Source organism: Geotrypetes seraphini, chromosome 3, assembly GCF_902459505.1.
Source record: "Geotrypetes seraphini chromosome 3, aGeoSer1.1, whole genome shotgun sequence".
Taxonomy (NCBI): domain Eukaryota; kingdom Metazoa; phylum Chordata; class Amphibia; order Gymnophiona; family Dermophiidae; genus Geotrypetes; species Geotrypetes seraphini.
Window position 1 is genome coordinate 409,652,588 of NC_047086.1, and position 21,820 is coordinate 409,674,407.

The window sequence follows — 21,820 nt, forward strand, 5'->3', positions numbered from 1 at the left end:
GGATAGCCTTAAGCATGTCCTCGAACATAGGCACCGAGACCAAAGGATGTTGGGTCACAGGTGCAGCAGTGCGCTCCTTCTGGGGCAACCTCGAGGAAGAGTATTCCCTACACGAGGCACGTTTAGAATGAGGTCTCGAAGAAGCCGACGAGGCGGCACTCGCATGAGACTCAGAGGTAGGCTTCTTTGCCGGCACACCTGTGGAGGAAAGAGGAGACTTATTCGAGGACAGAGTAGCAGGAGGAGCCGAGGCTGGAGCCTTGGAGGACGAGGGGGACTTCGAGGCTAAGGACTTCGAGGCCGAGGCACCCAACACCGGTGCCGAGGCCGAGCTCGAGGCCTGTCCCTCGGGATCCATCGGGCCAAAAAGTTGAAGAATCTTGGCCACCCTCCGATGAAGAGCCCGCGGTTGCAGTTACACAACGCGGACACGACTCAGCGCGGTGCTCTGCATCCAGGGACTCCACACACCAACGATGAGGATCAGTGATGGCGATAACTCGGTTGCACCTAGTGCAGTTCTTAAACCCAGAGCGAGGTCGAGACATAAGAAAAAGGACGGCTGCTGCCCCACGAGGCCAGGCGGCCAGAGCAAGACCGGAGACCCGGTCAAAAAGACACGAAATAAAATAACAAAGACGCGACTCAAGCGAAAATAACAAAGAAAGCCGCGGTTCAAGAGAGACAACGAGATCGCGCGCAGCAAGGGAGCAGTGCTTCTGGCTCCGCGGAAAACATAGAACTGAGGCCACGCTGAGGAGACGCATGCCCTAAGTCAGGCGGGAGGGGCACACGCGCATGCGCGGGCCAATCGCAAGCTTGAAGGTCTTCAAGCAAGTCTGCTTGCGAAAACGTCCGCTAGGGGTCTCCATCGGTGACGTCACCCACATGTAGAGAATATGCTGCCTGCTTGTCCTGGGATAATTTTACTTTATTTTAAAAAAATTCCCTTCATAAGTATACACTAGAAGAGATGACACATTGCATACACAAGAGTCTGTCAATGTTATGAGCATCTGTGTGCGTAAGGATACAACCGCCCAGATGTGATTGGTCCTGAAAACTAACGGCAACAGAACTACTTCTAATTAACAAATGGAGAGGAAATAGCCCGAGATTCTAACTATGAACGGTAATATCGTAAAATCATCCACAGTAGAGGTGAGGAACCTAGGAGTATGGCTGAACCCGAACCTACAATACAGTTAAAATAAGTGAGAAAAGGACAAGATACTTTTCCAGGTGGAATCTTTATTTATAGCGTCAATTTTTCAAAAGGCTCAACACTGACAGTGTTTCGTGGTGCCAAAAGGCGCCTTCCTCAGGAGTCTATAGGTAATAGGTACACACATTAATAATACAATAATATAATCCCTCATAATGTAGAGGAAATTAAAAACAAAAATAGCTACATACATTTACAAAATTCATACTGCAAAATACATAAAAATAATTAGTATCCATCAACTTAAAAACATTGCAGATGAAAAAAGTATATATAAAATTCATAAAACAGTATATTAAAGAACATAAAAACCTCAAGAGTAAAGAAACTATGAAATCCATACCTTCAGGTGTGGTGTAGTGACAATTATAGTCTTCTAATCTTTTTCTAACTGCAATGCAACCCTTATTGAAATAATAAATTTGCTAAAAAGTGTGGGATATTTTGTATGCACGGCCCATGATATACACATATCACAAGGCTAGAAAATGTATAGGAAATAGGTGTTGCATTGGACCATGGTGGCTTTGCCACTACTGGTTTCCACATGAGCAAACCAGTATCCCTTTGCCATAAGAGCCATGGGTTTCTTTTCCACAGGTTCCCAAGCCTGACTGTGAGTTTCTGGACTACTTGAACTTTCATGAGGCTTCGTTAATCTGCAATTGATTAATTTCAGGAAAACTATACTGCCTATTCGAATCGATTCATTTTCTTATAAAATTGGACTTTCCGATTCACTGACCAACTCTCCTCCCTGCATAACTTCGGGCCTCCTAAAACAGGAGCAGTAGCTCTCTGGTAGCGAAAAGCCTATCCTAAGTGCTGCATCTTGCTGGCCATCCATTGCTGATCCTGATTTAGGAGGCACGATGTCAGAGCTCACTGGTGGGGTAGTGCTGCGAATACCCTTGGCTCCATGGCTTTAGGGAGTTCTCCGAAGGCCGGCATGTTTTCCCCTTCTCCCCACCATCAAAACTAATTACGGCCTGCAGAGGATCCCCTGTGATGTAGCGATTTTAGTAGGCTGCTGTCAGCCGTCCCGCTGCTGTGGTCCATCCCAGACCAAAACAGAATGTGATGTCGGAGGAGGGGCAGGACCGCAGCAGAGGGAATGTGCAGCAGAGGCCAATGGCAGCCTGCTAGAATTGCTACATCACCAGGGATCCTCTGCAGGCCATAATTAGTTTTGAAAGTAAGACTGGGTAGCCATGGAGAAGCTGGACGATGGTGGGCAGAAGGGAGAAACATGCTGGCCTTTGGGAAGGAGGGGGTCCAAAGAGAGGGGCATGTGCAAGACTGAGGGTGGGGGGAAAGAAGGGAGGGAAAAGGGAGAAAAGTTGAACTCAAGGGATGGTGGGGAGGGAGGGGGATAGATATACTGGATGGGGGAGTGGTCATTAGAGAAATGCTGGACTGCGGGAATGGAGACAAATAAAAGGAGAGATATCAGACCTCCACGGAGGAAGGGAAACGGAAGGGGAGGACAGAGATAGAAGATGGATGGTAAGCATGGAGAAAGAAGAAAACATCAAATGGGCAAGAGACCCTGGCAAGTGAGTTAAGAGAAGCCAAACAGAAACCAGAGCCTGGGACCAACATGATTTGAATAATGACCAGACAACAAAAGGTAGAAAAAATAATTTGATATTCTGTTTTCTGATTATGTCAGATTTGAAATGTATATCCTGCCAGAACTGGTGTTAGAAAGTGAATATGAGCTAGAACCTAACAGAGAAAGGCTTAGTCTCTTTTATTTTGTTTACACCACAGCGTGGGTAGGAGAGGGCAAAGGGGGTGGGGTGGGGTGGGTGAAGAGACTACAAAATAAACCCGCCAGGACGTTTGAAAACCAAAAACCAAAACACCCCCCCCCCAACAATTGGTCAGGAAAATCAAAATCAGAAAATCGATTCAATAGGCTGATGGAGCTAAAATAACTGCAATGATATGCTGCTCTGGAACCTAGCAAGTATAATTTCTTGAAGGCCAGTAAAAGGAACTCGTGGGCCATGCAGATGCATAAAGCTTATTAAGGCATCTCTCTGTTCACTGGAGGTTTCACATATGTTTCCAATTCACCACTCTGTCATAAATACAAGCAATATATTGCCCTGGCTGAAGGTTTTCTACTAGAATTCCTTTTTCATCATTGTCACTGATCTTGGCTAAATATGACGTTGCATCATTTGAAACCCTGCTGACCTAAATTGTCATTTCATTGACTGGCAAAAAATGATAATTTTCTCTTATTCCTGCTAGAGTGTGGCCATGCTGGAATCTTTCCTCTTGCAATGTTTTTCCTTGTTCAATTTGCTCTTTGCTGATGAAAGCAAATTTATCATACTGTATTTATGTTGCAAAACTCAAAAAGATTTTTAGGAGTGAGAATCTGGCATTCAAGTGGATGCTGCAAGCTTCCTCTAGTTGCTGAGCACTTTGTGTACTGTACCTCCAGTGCCATTGCATGGTGACTTACCATGACTTGTAGCAAAAAAATTCCATTTGGCAGTTATTCCAACAAGGGATCCAAGATGAAAAAGAACAAGGAACCGGCGTGGCTCACTGTAGTGGTGAAGGAAGCGATCAGAGACAAGAAGACTTTGTTTAAGGAATGGAAAAGGTCAAAAAAGGACAAAAACTGGAAAAAGCACAAACACCACCAAAGCAGGTGCCATAAGACGGTAAGAGGGTCCAAAAGAGACTACGAGGTAAAAATAGCCAAGGAGGCAAAAAACTTCAAGCCATTCTTTCGATATATTAAGGGGAAACAACCCATGAAGGAAGCAGTAGGGCCGTTGGATGACCATGGAATAAAGGGAGTGCTAGAGGAGGACAAAGCCATCACCGACAAACTGAGCACATTTCTTGCGTCTGTATTTACCGAAGAATATATACACAATATACCGGAAACGAAGACGGGAAACTGACAGAGTTGACGGTCAGTCTTTAAGAGGTATGCAGGTAGATTGATAGGCTTAAAAACGATAAATCCCCGGGAACGGATGGCATCCATCTGAGGGTTATCAAGGAACTGAAAGGGGCTATAGCTGAACTGCTTCAACTAATAGCCAATCTGTTGATCAAATCGGGAAGGATTCCAGAAGATTGGAAGGTGGCGAATGTTATGCTGATCTTCAAAAAAGGTTTGAGGGGAAACTACAAACCGGTAAGTCTGACCTCGGTACCGGGAAAGATGGTACAGGCGCTGATAAAAGACCGCTTCACTGATCACCTTGACGGACACGATCTGATGAGGACCAGCCAGCACAGCTTCAGCAAAGGAAGATCTTGCTTGACGAACTTGCTGCACTTCTTCGAGGGAGTAAAAAGGCAGATAGACACGGGTGACCCGGTCGACATTGTATATCTGGATTTTCAGAAAGCGTTCGACAATGTTCCGCATGAACGACTACTTTGAAAAATTGTGAGCCATGAGATCAAGGGTAAAATACTCACATGGATTAGAAACTGGCTGGCGGAAAGGAAACAGAGAGTGGGGGTAAATGGACAATACTCAGACTGGAAAAGCATCACGAGTGGAGTGCCGCAGGGTTCGGTGCTTGGACCCATGCACTTCAACATATTTATAAACGACCTGGAAATTGGTACGACGAGCGAGGTGATTAAATTTGCAGACAATAGAAAGTTATTCAGAGTAGTGAAGACGCAGGAGGATTGCAAATACCTGTAACATGACATAAACATGCTTGAGAAATGGGCTGCGACATGGCAAATGAAGTTTAACATGGATAAGTGTAAGGTGATGCATATCGGTAACACAAATCTTATACATGAATACAGGATGGCCGGTGCAGTACTTGGAGAGACCCTCCAGGAAAGAGACTTGGGAGTACTGGTCGACAAGTTGATGAAGCTGTCCGAGCAATGCGTGGCAGCAGCAAAAAGGGCGAACAGAATGCTAGGAATGATTAAGGAGATCACGAACAGATTGGAGAAGGTTATCATGCCGCTGTACCGGGCCATGGTATGCCCTCATCTGGAATACTGCATCCAGCAATGGTTGCCGTACATGAAGAAGGACACAGTACTACTCGAAAAGGTCCAGAGAAGAGCGACTAAAATGGTTAAGGGGCTGGAGGAGTTGCCATACAGTGAGAGATTAGAGAAACTGGGCCTCTTCTCCCTTGAAAAGAAGAGACTGAGAAGGGACATGATCGAAACATTCAAGATAATGAAGGGAATATACTTAGTAGATAAAGACAGGTTGTTCACCCTCTCCAAGGTAGAGAGAAAGAGAGGACACTCTCTAAAGTTAAAAGGGGATAGATTCCGTACAAACGTAAGGAAGTTCTTCTTCACCTAGAGAGTGGTAGAAAACTGGAATGCTCTTTCGGAGTCTGTTATAGGGGGAAAACACCCTCCAGGGATTCAAGACAAAGTTAGACAAGTTCCTGCTGAACCAGAACATACGCAGGTAAAGCTAGTCTCAGTTATGGCACTGATCTTTAACCTAAGGGCCGCCATGTGAGTGGACTGCTGGGCACGATGGACCACTGGTCTGACCCATCAGCGGCAATTCTTATGTTCTTATAATGGGTATACTATATCTTCCATCCTTAAATCTATAAACTGTACTCACACTCTATTATACTACAAGTGAAAAAAATAGCCTCAGAGTAGAGTTGCTGTATAATTGCATAGGGTCACAACCGTTCACTCACATTTTCAATCATAGACTAAACCACCTCCCCCCTCTTTTAATATTATTTAATTATTTAATTTCTTTGTATCTTTTTTTCAATTTATCCTTATCTCTTTTATTATTTTAATACTTCTACCATTAAAAATTCTCCATCAATATTCTTTATAAACCTGCTTTATAAAACTTATTCATCCATTGCCAGGGGGGCCGATTTCATTCTTTCTTATGATAAGTTCATAAAAGTATATATCCAGTCCGTTGAATAGTAAATTCATAAATCGTCATGATACTTCTTAATCCATCTCAATAGAAGAACTGGAGATATAGTTGTTCTAATAAACTCATGACAAGATCATATCATATCGATTTTCATAAGATGTGGAGGGGCATAATAAAAAAAAAACGTCTAAGTCCCCTTTTGGCCTAAGGCCTTAAACGTTGAAAGTAGAAGCAGGGAAAAAGTCCATTATAAAAAAAAAAACGTCCAAAAGGGTTTTTTTTGATAATGGCCTGCCTCTACGTTCAGCTGTTTAAACGCCCAGACCACCACTACGTCTAAACTTACACCATATAATCAACTTTAAAAAAGCCTAACTCCCAAACGCCCAAAACAAGAGCTTTTAGGCGAAGGAGGAGCCAATTCTTCGCCTAAAAGCTGGATTCTGTAACCGGTATCTGTCAAAAACAACACCGGTTACAGAATCCACCCCACCCCCCCTACAACGATTGGGGAAAGAGGGAGCCCAAGTCCTCTTGCCCCGCAGCACCCTGAACCTTCCCGACTCGATCAGGGCAAGAGGGAGCAATCTCACTTCCCACAAAGTACCTGCTCATTAATGCACCTAAATGGACCTGCTTTCTGCACTGCGCAGGTATTATGCACGGACTCATGATGAAGCACATGAGTTAAGCATCCATCTTACTCAGTGATATCACTTCCACACATCAATCTTCTTTTTAAATAATTGTTTCCAACACTCCATTTATTTATTTATTGGACTTTATTAACCGCCTTTTCATGAAGAGATTCACCCAAAGCAGTTGGTTGTAACCATGTAACATTTGCACTTTGTGAGAATTTTCAAAAGCTTGGATGATGATTTAATTTATTTATTTATTTCGATTTCTATCCCGTTCTCCCAGAAGCTCAGAACGGGTTACAAGTTGACATTCACAATCGTTTGAAAACAGACTAGTCATGACAACAAATAGGTTACAGTAGACAACAACAGAGCTAATTCTAGAGACCAGACTGATCATAGCGAAGAGTACTAGGAGAAGCATATTGAGGAGGCAGTTTTTAATGGCCTGATTAGCGGAAGAGGAAGGTCTTTACTATTCTGCTGAAGGTCATTAGTGAGTCTAGCGACCTGATCTGATCTGGCACTTAGCATATTACATGACACACTAGTGTGATTATTTGGGATACTATTCTTGGAGAAAACAGTTTCAGAATATTTCTAGCTGCTTGGCAGGATCAGATATCTTTTTATAATCTTTTAGCATATGTGGTGAGTGGGAACACTGACTAAAAACCTTTGTTCCAAATGATAGGATCACTAACTTTCTATGTTCCTGTGACCTGTGCTGTGAGATGACTCTTTTGAGCTGCATAGTAGATCAGGATCCCTGGATAACAGGATAAAATCCCTGTAAAATATGTCTTATACTTACCCAAACATAGCTGCTGTCTGTCTTGTGTTCTGTTGTGGGGGAGTTGAGGTACTGGTAGACAGTAAAATATCAGTTCCTCCTTTCTCCCAGTCGAATGCCTCATTCTCTGTAATCCCTCGCTCCTTCATGCTATTCTCAAATACAGACATGATCATCTACAACGAAGAATAGATAAAGCCTTGTCAATATAAAAAAAGAAACACTTATCCACAGTAAATTTCAGCAAAAATGAATATAAAGCAAATAGTTATAATTGGATGGAATTACATCTAAGATAGAAGAGTGAAAATATATTTCTTGCTTCGCTGATGATGCAATAAGCTCAGAAAACAGCTTGTGGGGCAACACTGTTCAAACATAGCAAGTGTTTTCCAAAGACAGCAAGATTGATGAGGTATCAAAGTGGATGATGTCATTGTCTATCATAGGGGCCAAAAAGCTTCAGAATTTAGTGTAGAGTTCTAAGCATATACAATCCTCCTCAGCTCCTCTGTTAGTTCCAGAGCTCAAGAAGTAATGCAATTCTTGGGGAGGTGGCAAGGACGAAGACTGTAAATAGGCAGGGTTTTAATCCAAATTTGCCTGCAATAGTAGACAGTGATGGTTATTTCATTATTTGCAGATCAGGGTGCAGTGATCCTGCTCTCCCGGACAACTTACGGCAGGTAATGCAGTGCTTCATGCTGCCTCACCTAGATTATTGTAACGCCCTTTTCTGTGGTTTGCCTAAAAAAGTGTTGCTCATATTACAGGTCGCACAAAACGCATCTGCTAGGTGGCCTATCTCGTACTGAGCATATTACCTTGTTGCTGGTAAAGTTACACTGGCTGCCAGTGTTATGGTGAGTTAAGTTCCAAATCTTAGTGCTGGTGTTTAAAGCCATTCGGGACAAGTTGCCGGAGGTTATGAGCCCTTTGATTCGTCCATATGTACCATTTTGTCCGCTGAGATCACAATATCAACATCTCTTGGAAGTCCCACCTCTGCATGTTATCACCAAAGTTACAATCCGTCCAGGGTTTTCAGTGTCATGGGCCCTAGGCTGTGGAATGCACTTCATGATGCAATATGTCAGAGTAAGCCTTACTAGAAACCAGTAGTTTATATAGATTTATATCCAACCCACTCTAATAAGTCATATATAAATGTAGTAACTGGGTTGATGTAGCAAACTAAAGCAACAAGTTTGGTCGAAATACCTCAGCCCCACCACTCCACCGCAATAATAATCTTTTCTAAAGCGAGAGATTTACGTGGTGCTTCATCATTGGTAAATCGTTTTTAGCGCTGTGATTGTATTTAAATTAGTTTTTTATATATAAACTTATAAAAAACTAATTTAAATACAATCACAGCGCTAAAAACAATTTACCAATGATGAAGCACCACGTAAATCTCTCGCTTTAGAAAAGATTATTATTGCGGTGGAGTGGTGGGGCTGAGGTATTTCGACCAAACTTGTTGCTTTAGTTTGCTACATCAACCCAGTTACTACATTTATATATGATATGTCAGAGTAAAGCATTTTTCTTTCAGGAAGCTTTTGCTGATTTATGAAGGGAACTTTGTGCAGTAAAATGCACTGATGGTGTTCAGAATAATTTTATTTGTGATTTTAATGCTTGTTTGTTTTGATTGTTTGTAGTATTTTATTTGTATATTTTTTTTGCAATCTGCAGTGATGTTTGCAATTTGCGGAATATAAATGTTTTAAATAAATAAAATAAAAATAAATCTTGGAACATCTTTTTTCCCCACTGCCTCCAACATCTTAGGATCTTTTCCAAGTAGAGTTTTAATGCCACTTCTATTACTGTTAGTTAGTGTGGTAGTAAGATGTGTCCTGAAGATGAAAGCACTTTGTAAATTTGGTCAAGGCACTTTAAAGAGAGCAATACAGAACCGAGTTTTGCCAACTTTAAATTGGAGACGCAAGGTTTATGTTCTCTTGGTACATGAATGGAGTGGACGTGAAGTCCCACTTGTTCTCTGAAGCACCTGGTGACTGACAGCAAAAGTTCATCAGCAATGTTTTGCAGGAACTTGGGATCAATTTTCAGTACAGTAAGAAGTTTAGAAGGCAGTGGCCGGTCCAAGTTGCAAGCCCCTGACAGCTAATTTCCAGTAAACAATAGTTCTCTGAAGTCTACCTAATTTATTACAGACTTTTTCTCTAGGAACTGATCTAATCCGCTCTTGAATCCCATTATGTTGATTGTATTGATCACATCTTCTGGCAACAGATTCTGTAGCTTAATTACATACGCTGAAAAAATATCTTTCTATGATTTGTTTTTGTTTTTTATTCTTTATTTATATTTTAAACTTTAGACATACTTATCAGTCAAATAAAAAAAAAATACAATGTGAACAAAATACTTCAAGCAAGCATTAACTTCTTGCAAAGAAATTAAACAATGAGATAATAATCACAAAGTATAATCAGTCCTCAATAATTGGAGGAGGAGCTGCAGTTAGGCTGATAAATTAACAGGAAATTCTTGAGAAAGAAAAATAAGATGGAGCTAACAGGTGTCCGAATCTATCCTCACTGAGCTATATACTTGAATGCAGCAGGTTCACACAGTAGTTACAGACTGCCCTTGGGCGGAAATAAATCTAGACAGCTGCTGTGGTTCATAGGTAACATATCAACTATCTTTAGAGACCATAACACATTTATAGGGGTACCTCAAGACAAATGTAGCACCTAATTGCAATGCCTGGGGTCTCAAGATGAGAAATTGTTTCCTTCTCTTCTGTGTGGAACGAGATACATCAGGGTATATTCTTACAACATTCCCTGTCTGAATCTATAGCAAACTGTACCAGCAACGTAGCCGTGACCTGTACTTGTTTCCAACCTCTCTAAGAAATTAGTTAAATCCAAACTATCACCAGATAAATTCTGCTGGTTAGGATTTTGGGATTTAACTCTCCTGGGAAGGTAACACATTTTTGAGAGAGGTGGATATGAAGTTTCTGGTACCTTCAAAACTTCAGTTAAGCATTTTTTAAACATATCATGTGCTGATACAGGAAAAACTTTTGGGAAATTTATAATCCACAGATTATATTTCTTAGTGGCATTCTCCAGCATTTCTAACTTGAAATGGAGATTCACACTATTCTTAACCCAAGTTAAGGCTTGAATTTCAACAACTTTTAATCTGGAGTCATGCTCATCCACCTTAGTTTCAAGAGATGATACTTTATGTCCAAGTTTTCTGACAAAACTGTTGTGTATTGTAATGAAAGTTGTTGAATTTGAGTTCTCAAGGAGAGTTGCAAACTTGATATTGCCTCACTTAGCATCTCCATGTTGAATACTTTTCGCCTTTGCATAGTTGAAACTACATTTCCCAAGCCAATGGTATCAGGGTTCAAGAAGGGATTGGATGAATTCCTGAAGAAAAAAGGGATAGAAGGGTATAGATAGAGATCATTATACAGGTCCTGGACCTGATGGGCCGCCGCATGAGCAGACTGCTGGGCAGGATGGACCCCTGGTCTGACCCAGCAGAGGCACTGCTTATGTTCTCTCTGTATGAAATAAAGTACCTGTGGACTCAGCAGGTTCTCTTTAATCATCGAGAAAACCGCGGTAGCCTGCTGCGTTCTGCTCTCCGATTGCAGTGATGTTAGCAAAGAAGCCTCCTCTGCCCTCCATCCAGAGCCGCTATCTACTCTCTGCTGGGTTGGTAGTGGAGCGTCCCAGGCTGGTTCTGCCTTCCTCTGCTCTACCCTTGCCTCGGGGCAAATCAGAGGACTCCGGAGACAAGGTGGCACCCTCGAGGGAGAGACCAGAGCCTCAGCCTGCATGTCTCTCCAAACAAAGGATCCCTCCGGTTACAACATTCGGGCTCCTCGCTCCACATAGGCGTCCATTGGCCCAGTCGCGGCAGCAGAGATTCCTCTGGGAACACCCAGGTCTTAGACTTTCTTTTGACCATGAAACACGGTCAAACAAATGGTTTCCCGACTGGAACTCCGATGGCGTACCCGTGGCAGCATTCAAGCCGCCATCTTTGGTAAGCTCCTCTATGATTTGTTTTCAATATGCTGGTCCTTTGTTTCATGGAGTGTCCTCTTGTCTTTGTGTTGACAGTTCCCCCTATTTCCTTTCAGTCATCTCCATCCAAGCTGAAAGGCTGTTTCGTCTCTCTTCATAAGGGAGGAATTTCATTCTCTTTATCATGTTTGTTTCCCTTCTCTGAAGCTTTTCTAGCTGCATTATATCCTTTTGAAACAAGGTATCCAGAAAGGCACAGAATATACAAAATGCAAATGTACCAGGGACAAACAGAGACATTATGATATCCTCAGTTTTGTTTATCCTTATGTGGATAAACCCTAACATTTTATTTTTTTAAGCAGTTGTGTCATACTGGTCTGAAAATGCCAGTGTACTGTATTATCCACAATGACTTCAAGAACTTTTTCTTGGGTGCTTTCTCCTAACTCAGAACCCAACATTTTATTTATTTATTTCTATCCTGTCCTCCCGGGAGCTCAGAATGGGTTACAAGCAAACATTCACAGTAGCTCACATTGAATAAAACGTTTGACAATACAGTAACTTAACGACAAGCCTGGAGATAGGGATGTTCACTTGGGATTATTTTCTATACATATATATATATATATCTCACACTTTACAGCTGCCCACATTAAATTTCATCATATGTTTCTCAGGTTGGTAACCCCCTGATTCTCTAATATTAGATGGGGAATAATTTATTTTTATTAAAGAATTTTAAGGTACATTTCAATTTTAAAAAGGTGAGGGAAATTAAAACAATTATATAAGAAATTAGTCCACATCTCAGAAATAAAAACAGTTAATATAGGAAAAAGAATAGAAAATCAAAGACAGGGATTAAACTAGAACCTAACACTTCATAACATCAAAACAAAAGAAATCCCCCCATACTAACTGTTCAAGAAAAATTACTCCTAATGAACTAATAACTGTAAGGGATCCCAAAAAGCAATACTCCTTATCTTGATAGGTAATACATTTAAAGGGATTAAAAAAAAAAAAAAAGTGGCCCCTTGTGCCAACACCCTAGACATAAGAATAGCCTTACGGCAGGGGTGTCCAATGTCGGTCCTCGAGGGCCGCAGTCCAGTCGGGTTTTCAGGATTTCCCCAATGAATATGCATTGAAAGCAGTGCATGCACATAGATCTCATGCATATTCATTGGGGAAATCCTGAAAACCCTGACTGGATTGCGGCCCTCGAGGACCGACATTGGACACCCCTGCCTTACGGGATCAGTCCAATGGTCCATTTAGCCCAGAATTCCATCCTTATAGTGGCCAATCCATGTCACAAGTACCCGGCAAAACTCTAAACAGTAGCAACGTTCCATGCTACCAATCCCAGGGCAAGCAGTGGCTTCCTCTCTTAAAGTGGAAAGGAGTCAGACGAGATTTCATATGGCTCTCCTCCGAGAAGTAATGTAGACCTTCATCTAATTCCAAGAGCAGTCCAAGTCTGACTCCTCACAGTAGTCCAGCTGGGCAGAGAGAGAGAGGACATCCATCCCAGCAGTACTATTTCCATGTCCTGAAGGTCACCATGGTACAGCCTTACCCTCCGACTCTGGGGAAGCTTCCACCCCTGATGTAGAAAGCAGTAGTGCAAAGCCTTTCAAGATGCAGGTGCTGAAGACTACTCCACAGCCTGACTGGGAGCTGGTCTGGAGATAGCCTGAAAAAGAGGCAATGTTGAACTGGAAGCAGGAACATGGCTTCCCAAAGACTGGTGCACCAGCACCTCTGCACTTCTTGGGTTCTGATGATGCCCTTTTGAGAATACTAAATACTGTTCATCCGGACGGTTTGAATTCAGAAGTAGATTACAGTGTGTTTCTATGATGCTCAGCAGAGAATTCATACATTGTTTGATCCAGATTAATTATGCTTTAATAGATATGTGTTTATATATGGCCTTTTCCGCAAGTAACAAAGTTAAATATGGCAGAGTTAACAAAACATCATTTACATATTGTATAAGTCATGTGCATGCTGTGCTATTGTCAATGGTAAATATGTAATTCCAAATATTCTCTGGAAAAAAGGAGGCTCAGGGGAGATATGATAGAGACCTTCAAGATCATGAGGGGCATAGAGAGGGTGGATAGGGACAGATTCTTCAGACTGAAGGGGACAACAAGTACGAGGGGGCATTCGGAGAAACTGAAGGGAGATAGGTTCAAAACAAATGCAAGGAAATTTTTTTTCACCCAAAGGGTCGTGGACACATGGAATGCGCTACCGGAGGAAGTGATCAGGCAGAGTACGGTACAGGGATTCAAACAGGGATTGGACGGATTCCTGAGGGATAAAGGGATCGTGGGATACTGAGAGAAATGCTGGGATGTAACACAGGTATAGAAAGCTAACCAGGTAATAAGTATAGTAACCCAACAGGTCGTGCATGTGCAAGACCGGAGGGTTAGGACTACGATGGGAAGATAGGACTTAAATGAGAAAACAAGGTGGCAAGGGAGCCCCTTCTGGTGATGCAGACAGGTCGTGACCTGTTTGGGCCGCCGCAGGAGCGGACTGCCGGGCAGGATGGACCTATGGTCTGACCCGGCGGAGGCACTGCTTATGTTCTTATATTTATTAGCTCTATGCATGCATTTTTTTATTTAAAACACAACATATCACTTTTTAATCTCAATAACAATTTAATATTCATTTTCTACAGTCATATTTTATATGTTTCTTATTGAACTCTTATATTTCATGGATATAGCTAAGCAGTAACATTCAGGTCATTTAAAAATATGGACACATTTTTGCTTAGCAGTTTTATGGCTTCATTTAACGTGAGGGGTCCTTGCCTTTTATGTATTGTATTCTCTTAACGGTTTTAAAGTAATAAAACTTTTGGTTAAGAAATATCTTTTTATAGGATCTTTCCTCTGGATCAGCGATCTCAAACACGTGGCCTGCAGGCCACATGTGGCTCTCCAGGTGCTATTTTGCGGCCCGCGGTCTGGACACGATGATCAACTGTAAAGCGGCGGCGGCTCCTTGCACATTTCTCTTCCCCCTTCCCTTGTGGAGCAGCAGCGTGTCTGGCCGGCTCAAGTCGATCGATCCGTACAAAGCTGCGGGTGGCGGCTCCTTGCGCTATCCACTCCTGCATCGGAAGCCTCTTTGACGTCACAACATCAGAGAGGCTTCTGACGCAGGCGTGGATCTTGCGAGGAGCCGCCACCCGCGGCTTTGAACGGAATGATCGATTGGGAGCCGGCCAGACACGCTGCTGCTACACAAGGAAGGGAACCGAAGGGGAGGGGAAAGAGAAATGCTCTGCTGCATATGGAAAGGAGGATCCTAGGGAAATGCTTCTGCTGCTGCACAGGGAAAGGGAGAGGGAGGGAAGGGGGAAGAGAAATGCCTCTCCTGCACAGGAAAAGGGGGGGGAGGGAAATGCTGCTTCTGCTGCTGCTGCATAGGGAAAGGGGAAGAGAAATGCCTCTCCTGCACAGGAAAGGGGGAAGGGAAATGCTGCTTTTGTTGCTGCTGCACCCAATTGGGGAAAGAGAGGGAAGGAAGGAGAAGGAAGACAAGGGAGAGGAGAGGAACAAGAGATGCCAAGTTCATGGGAGGGAGGGAAGGAAAGGAGATATCAGACCATAGAGGGGGAGGGAGAGATGCCAGGGCAAGGGGGGAGGGAAGGAGACAGATGCAAGACCAGGGAAAAGGAAAGAAGGAGGGAGGGAGAAAAGGAAGGAAAGAGATGTCAGACCATGGAAATAGGGATGGAAGAAGAGAGAGATAGAAGGAAAGGTAAGACATGGAAACGTAGATTTTGAAAAGAAAGCAGAAAAATTGAATATTAAGTTAATGCCAAAGATGGACGCAAGGCAGAAAGTGAAGACGGAGAGAAAAACAGTCAAAGGACAAGAAGGCTCTGGAAACATAGTTAAAAGCACAGAAAAATAAAGTCACCAGCTAACAAAGGTAGGGAAAATGATTTTATTTTCAACATAGTGATTGAAATGTGTCAGTTTTGAGAAAGAAAAGATATTAAACTTTATATATGAGGGCTGCAGAAAAAATAGAGTACTTGGAGGGCCGCAGAAAAAATAGTTAATGTCTTATTAAAGAAATGACAATTTTGCATGAGGTAAAACTCTTTATAGTTTATATATCTTTCCTTTTAACTGTTAAAGGAAAGTTTTATAAACTATAAAGAGTTTGACCTAATGCAAAATTGTCATTTCTTTAATAAGACATTAACTATTTTTTCTGCGGCCCTCCAAGTACCTACAAATCCAAAATGTGGCCCCGCAAAGGGTTTGAGTTTGAGACCACTGCTCTGGATGTTATTTAGATTAGCAGTCATTTAAAATGCATGTTGATGTAGGACCTCCTTTTTCGGATGTCATTTTACATCACTCACGTAAGCAGTTCTTTAAAACACACGCTATTGCACATGTACACACTTTTGGCACTTCATTCACGAAATAGAAACACTGACACTGTAAGCCCTTTCATCCATTTCTGTCCATATTCAAAAGTTTTTTAACTGTATTTTTATTAATAATAATAACAACTTTATTTTTCTATACTGCCATAGTCAAGCGACTTCTAGGCGGTTCACATTGAAATAAGGCTGGACAGTCAGCGAATAACAAGAAGCCTAAAATAGAAAAGTTACATACTAATTGAAGTTCCATGGGTAAAGAATACATGAAAGGAGCTTCTTGAGAGAAAGAAAAGGCGTTTACAGAGGGGGATATCCTAGTGAGAGGGGGAGGACTGTTTTAGTCAATGAGTTTGTCGAATAGAGCGGTTTTAATTGATTTTCGGAATGCACTGTAAGTCAGATTGAGTTCATTTATGCAGTTTCTCAGCCAGACTAGCTGCCTATTCGCTTGGAACATGAAGGTTCTATCCAGGAAGGATTTGTATCTGCAGCCTGAGATCTTTGGATATGCAAAGATATTTTTGTTTCTGGTTGTTCGTGTGAGGTTGTGCAGAATGAAGTGAGTTTGCAGGTAGGAAGGTGCTAGTCCCCAGACTTGTTTGAAACAGATACATGCAAATTTGAATAGTATTCGCGCTTCAATTGGTAGCCAGTGCAGTTTTTTATAGTAGGGGCTAATGTGGTCTTTTTTTCTCAGTCCGAAGATTAGGCGAAAGGCAGTGTTTTGTACTAATCTCAATTTTTTTACTGTTTTTTTGGGGATACCCAGATAGATGATGTTACAGTAGTCAAGGAGGGATAGGATCAGCGATTGCACCAGCAACCTGAAAGATGTTGGGTCAAAGTATTTTTTAATGGTCCTTAGCTTCCACAGTGTGTAAAAACATTTTTTCACCAGTAAGTTTATGTGGTCTGCCATGGTTAAGTGTGTATCTAGAGTGATACCCAGTATTTTTATGGTATTGGATATTCGTGGTTGTTTATTTTTAACGATGTTCTCGTAATTTTGTCATTGGGGCTTGCCAAAAAGACTTTTTTCTCTGTGCTTAGTTTTTTTTTTTTTCCATTATATTTTTATTTTCAAATTTCATAAAAAGTGTACAGAATAATAAAATACATTTGATACATGCATGGTATCACTTTTATATCTAACACAATGTATGTCTGAATTTGATTTTCCCCTTCACCCTCCCCCCACCCCTTCACCACTTTAATATAATATTTTCAAATTTTATAAAAGTATATAACATATTAGAATACAATTGATAATTATTCAATAACATATTTATATCTAAAACAATATATTCTGGATAAATTTTATTCATTTTCCCTCCCCCCACCCTTCTATTATCCCTTAATCATTTGTTACATTTTGTATCATATATTATAATATATTATATATAAATTGTTTTCCTTACCCCCCCTATATGTGTGTCATAAGAAACTCTCTAAAAGAAGAAAGGAAGAGAAAGTATTCTATTATTTAATCATTACAGTATTTTGTCAATGGCCTATGTGCTTAGTTTTAGTTTGAAGGTGGTGGTCCATTTTTCCGATTTCTGTCATTGTGTTTGAGAGGTTGTCTATAATTGCATTTGTGATCTCAGTTAAAGGGATTAAGATGGATATGTCATCTGCGTATATGTAGTGCTTTAAGTTTAGTTTTTGTAGAAGGTGACCTAAGGATGCGACGTAGATGTTGAACAGTGTGGGCGATAGGGGGGAGCCTTGGGGCATGCCCAACGGGTTATTCCATGGGTTGGAGTAATGTCCATTGCTGGTTACTCGGTAGGATCTGTTTGTTAGGAATTCTTGGAACCATTTCTTTACCTTTCCCGAAATTCCCATTGCATCAAGGCACAGTAGCATGATCTCATGGTCTACCAGGTCGAACGCACTGCTGAGATAGCACAGTTACTTACCGTAACAGGTGTTATCCAGGGACAGCAGGCATATATTCTCACATGTGGGTGACGTCATCTACGGAGCCCCGGCGCGGACAGCTTTTCAAGCAAACTTGATTAAAGTTTCAAGTTTGCACACTGCACCACGCATGTGCGTGCCTTCTCGCCCACTAGAGGGCGCATCCCACCTCGTGGTCCTCAGTTCCATAACTAGCAAGGAAGCCATCCCCGGGGAGGCGGGCGGGTTGTGAGAATATATGCCTGCTGTCCCTGGATAACACCTGTTACGGTAAGTAACTGTGCTTTATCCCAGGACAAGCAGGCATGATATTCTCACATGTGGGTGACCTCCAAGCTAACCAAAAAAGGGCAGGTGGGAGGATGGCAATTTAGGAAAACAGATTTTGTAAAACTGACTGGCCAAACCGGCCGTCACTCCTGGATAAAGTGTCCAGACAGTAATGAGAGGTGAATGTATGAACCGAAGACCAAGTGGCAGCCTTACATATGTCCTCCATCGGAGTGGATCGGAGGAAAGCTATCGAAGCTGCCATCGCTCGGACCTTGTGCCCCGTGACTCGACCCGGGGGAGGAAGGCCAGCCTGAGCGTAGCAAAAGGAAATGCAAGCGGCCAACCAGTTAGACAGAGTGCGCTTGGAAACTGGATGCCCTAATCGATTGGGATCGAAGGACAAAAACAATTGAGGAACCTTCCGATGAGGCCTGGTGCGTTGAAGATAAAATGCCAACGCCCTCTTACAGTCAAGCGTGTGAAGCGCCGTCTCGCCAGGATGGGAGTGGGGCTTCGGGAAGAACACAGGAAGGACAATGGACTGATTGAGGTGGAAGTCAGAAACAACTTTAGGTAAAAACTTAGGATGGGTGCGGAGAACCACCTTGTCGTGATGAAAGACCGTGAAAGGGGGGTCCGCAACCAAGGCTTGCAACTCGCCGATCCGCCTGGCGGAGGTGAGGGCAATTAGAAACACCGCCTTCCAAGTCAGAAATTTTAAGAGGGACTTGTTGAGTGGCTCAAACGGGGGTTTCATCAGTTGAGCCAGAACCACATTCAAATTCCACACGACCGACGGAGGCTTAAGAGGGGGACAAACCCTGAGTAACCCTTTCATGAAGCGTGTCACCAAGGGATGGAGTGACAGAGGGCGTCCCTCCAGAGGTTGGTGGAAAGCAGAAATCGCACTGAGATGAACCCGCACCGAAGTGGTTTTCAAGCCGGAGCGCGACAAATGAAACAAATATTCTAAAACCGAGGATACCGGGACTGATACCGGATCCAGGTGAAAAGACGAGCACCAGGTGGAAAACCTGGTCCATTTCTGCGCATAGCAAAGCCTCGTCGAGATCTTGCGGGAGGCTTCCAACACCTCCTTCACCGATTGAGACAGGTCCGGAGGAGTCAGGGAACAAGAAACCAGGCTGTCAGGTGCAATGACTGCAGATTGGGATGTAACATGGATCCTTGACTCTGAGACAGCAGAGAAGGAGAGACAGGCAGGGGGAGAGGCTCTCTGGCACTGAGCTGGAGCAGCAGGGAGAACCAGTGCTGACGCGGCCACCGAGGTGCTATGAGAATCATCGTGGCCGTGGACGATTTTAGGTGTACCAACGTTCGCATGATCAGAGGGAACGGAGGGAATGCATACAGGAACCTCCCTTCCCAGTCGAGTAGGAAGGCATCCGCTTCCAGACGGTCCTGCGAGTACATCCGAGAACAATATAGTGGTAGTTTGTGTGTCTCCGGAGAGGCAAACAGATCCACCTGTGGCGTTCCCCAGCGAGCGAAGACCTCGCGTAGAACTGCTGAGTGTAGAGTCCACTCGTGCGGTTGCAGAAGTCGACTCAGTTTGTCCGCCAGGCAATTCCGTTCTCCTTGGATGTAGACCGCCCGGAGGAAGATGTTCCGGGAGGTCGCCCACTCCCAGAGGCGAAGAGCTTCGGAGCAGAGGGGCCATGACCCCGTTCCTCCCTGCTTGTTCACATAATACATTGCCACCTGATTGTCCGTGCGGACGAGGACCACCTGGTCCTGCAATATGTGAACGAAGGCTCGAAGTGCTAGGAAGATGGCTCGCAGCTCTAGCACGTTGATATGACACTGACGGTCTTCTGACGACCACAGGCCCTGCGTGCGAAGACCGTCGAGATGGGCTCCCCACGCGTACTCTGAGGAGTCCGTGGTCAGGACCTTGCGAAAAGGCGGAGTGCGAAACAATAGCCCCATGGACAGATTTGAAGAGTCTGTCCACCAACGCAGCGATTTCCGCAAGGGCGGAGTTACCGAAATGAGGCGAGACGCCGGGTCGCACTCCTGGCGCCACTGGGACGCGAGGGTCCACTGAGGGATCCTCAGGTGTAGCCTCGCAAACGGCGTGACATGTACCGTCGAGGCCATATGGCCCAGCAGCATCATCATGCGCTTGGCCGAGACCCTCGATATTTGGGAGACCTGGCGGCTCATCCGTACCAAGGCTTCCAACCGCTGGGTCGGCAGGTAGGAGCGGAGGCGCACCGTGTCCAGCACCGCACCTATGAATTGAAGAGACTGCGACGGTCTCAACTGAGACTTTGGAAAGTTTATCTCGAACCCGAGAGTTTGCAGGAAGGCAATAGACTGTCGGGTCGCTGAGATAACCCCCTCCCTGGTCGGGGCTTTGATGAGCCAATCGTCCAGGTAAGGGAACACATGGAGTCCACGTGACCTGAGGGCTGCTGCAACCACCACCATGCACTTCGTGAATACTCGTGGGGACGCGGCTAGGCCGAAGGGCAGTACCCTGTACTGGAGGTGGAGGTCCCCCACCTGGAATCGTAAGAATCTTCGACAGGCGGGGTGCACCGGAACATGGGTGTATGCTTCCTTCAGGTCGAGGGAGCACATCCAGTCCCCTTCCCCCAAGAGGGGGTACAAAACCGGGAGAGATAGCATTCGAAACTTCTCCCGGGCCAGGAATTTGTTGAGCTTCCTGAGGTCCAGTATGGGGCGCAGGTCCCCGGTCTTTTTGGGGACCAAAAAGTAGCGGGAGTAAAACCCCGTACCCCACTGGTCCTTGGGGACCGGCTCGACCGCCCGAAGCTTCAAGAGGGCTTTGGCTTCGGTTATAAGGGTCGGTAGTTGCGAACGGTTGCAGGGGACTAAACTTGGGGGACTGTCCGGCGGCGAGGACACAAAGTTGAGCGAGTAGCCCTCGGAGACGATCCGGAGCACCCAAGCGTCTGAGGTAATCCCGGTCCATGCCTCCCGGAAGAACCGAAGACGGCCCCCGATAGAAAGGGGTTCCTGAGAAAGTGCGGAGGGGAACCCGCCCCGTCCGCTCAGCCCGTCAAAAGGAAGGCGCTGGCTTAGAAGGGCCCTGCGCCGGGGCTTGGGGTTGTCCCCCTCTGCCTCGCTGAGACGGACGTCTCGGAGGCGGTCTCGAGAAAGCCGGGGTCGACTTCTGAGGGTATCGGCGCGGCGGAGGCCGAAAGGGTTTCTGCGGCGGGGGCCTAGGTTTGGGGCGGACCAGGGATGCTAGAGAGCGCTCCTGTTCCGACAAGCGCTTGGTCGCCGCATCCAATGACTCGTCGAATAACTCGGACCCCACACAAGGCAAGTCTGCCAGGCGTTCCTGCAGGTTTGGGTCCATGTCGAGGGTGCGAAGCCAGGCCAAGCGGCGCATGGCCACCGCGAGGGCCGACACCCTCGAAACCAGCTCAAAGGCGTCGTACACTGCATGGAATAGGTACAACCGCAATTGAGACAGGTTGGACATAAACTTGTCGAATCCTGCTCTTTGGGAGTCCGGTAACGAGTTCCGATATTGAGGAAGGTCCTTCACCATACCACGCAAAAAGGAGGAAAAGGTGAAGGCGTAGTTTAGAACCCTGGTGGCCATC

At 44.3% G+C, this 21,820-nt stretch overlaps 1 protein-coding gene across 4 annotated transcripts in view; it reads right to left on the reverse strand.

Annotated features, from left to right (window-relative positions):
• TTBK1 (tau tubulin kinase 1) overlaps positions 1-21,820 on the reverse strand; it is a 542,632-nt gene that overhangs the window by 252,951 nt on the left and 267,861 nt on the right. For all 4 annotated transcript variants that reach the window (XM_033936268.1, XM_033936264.1, XM_033936266.1 and 1 more), the window contains one exon: positions 7,566-7,720. In XM_033936268.1, coding sequence (XP_033792159.1) covers positions 7,566-7,720 — 155 coding nt within the window. The remainder of the gene's footprint in view (positions 1-7,565; positions 7,721-21,820) is intronic.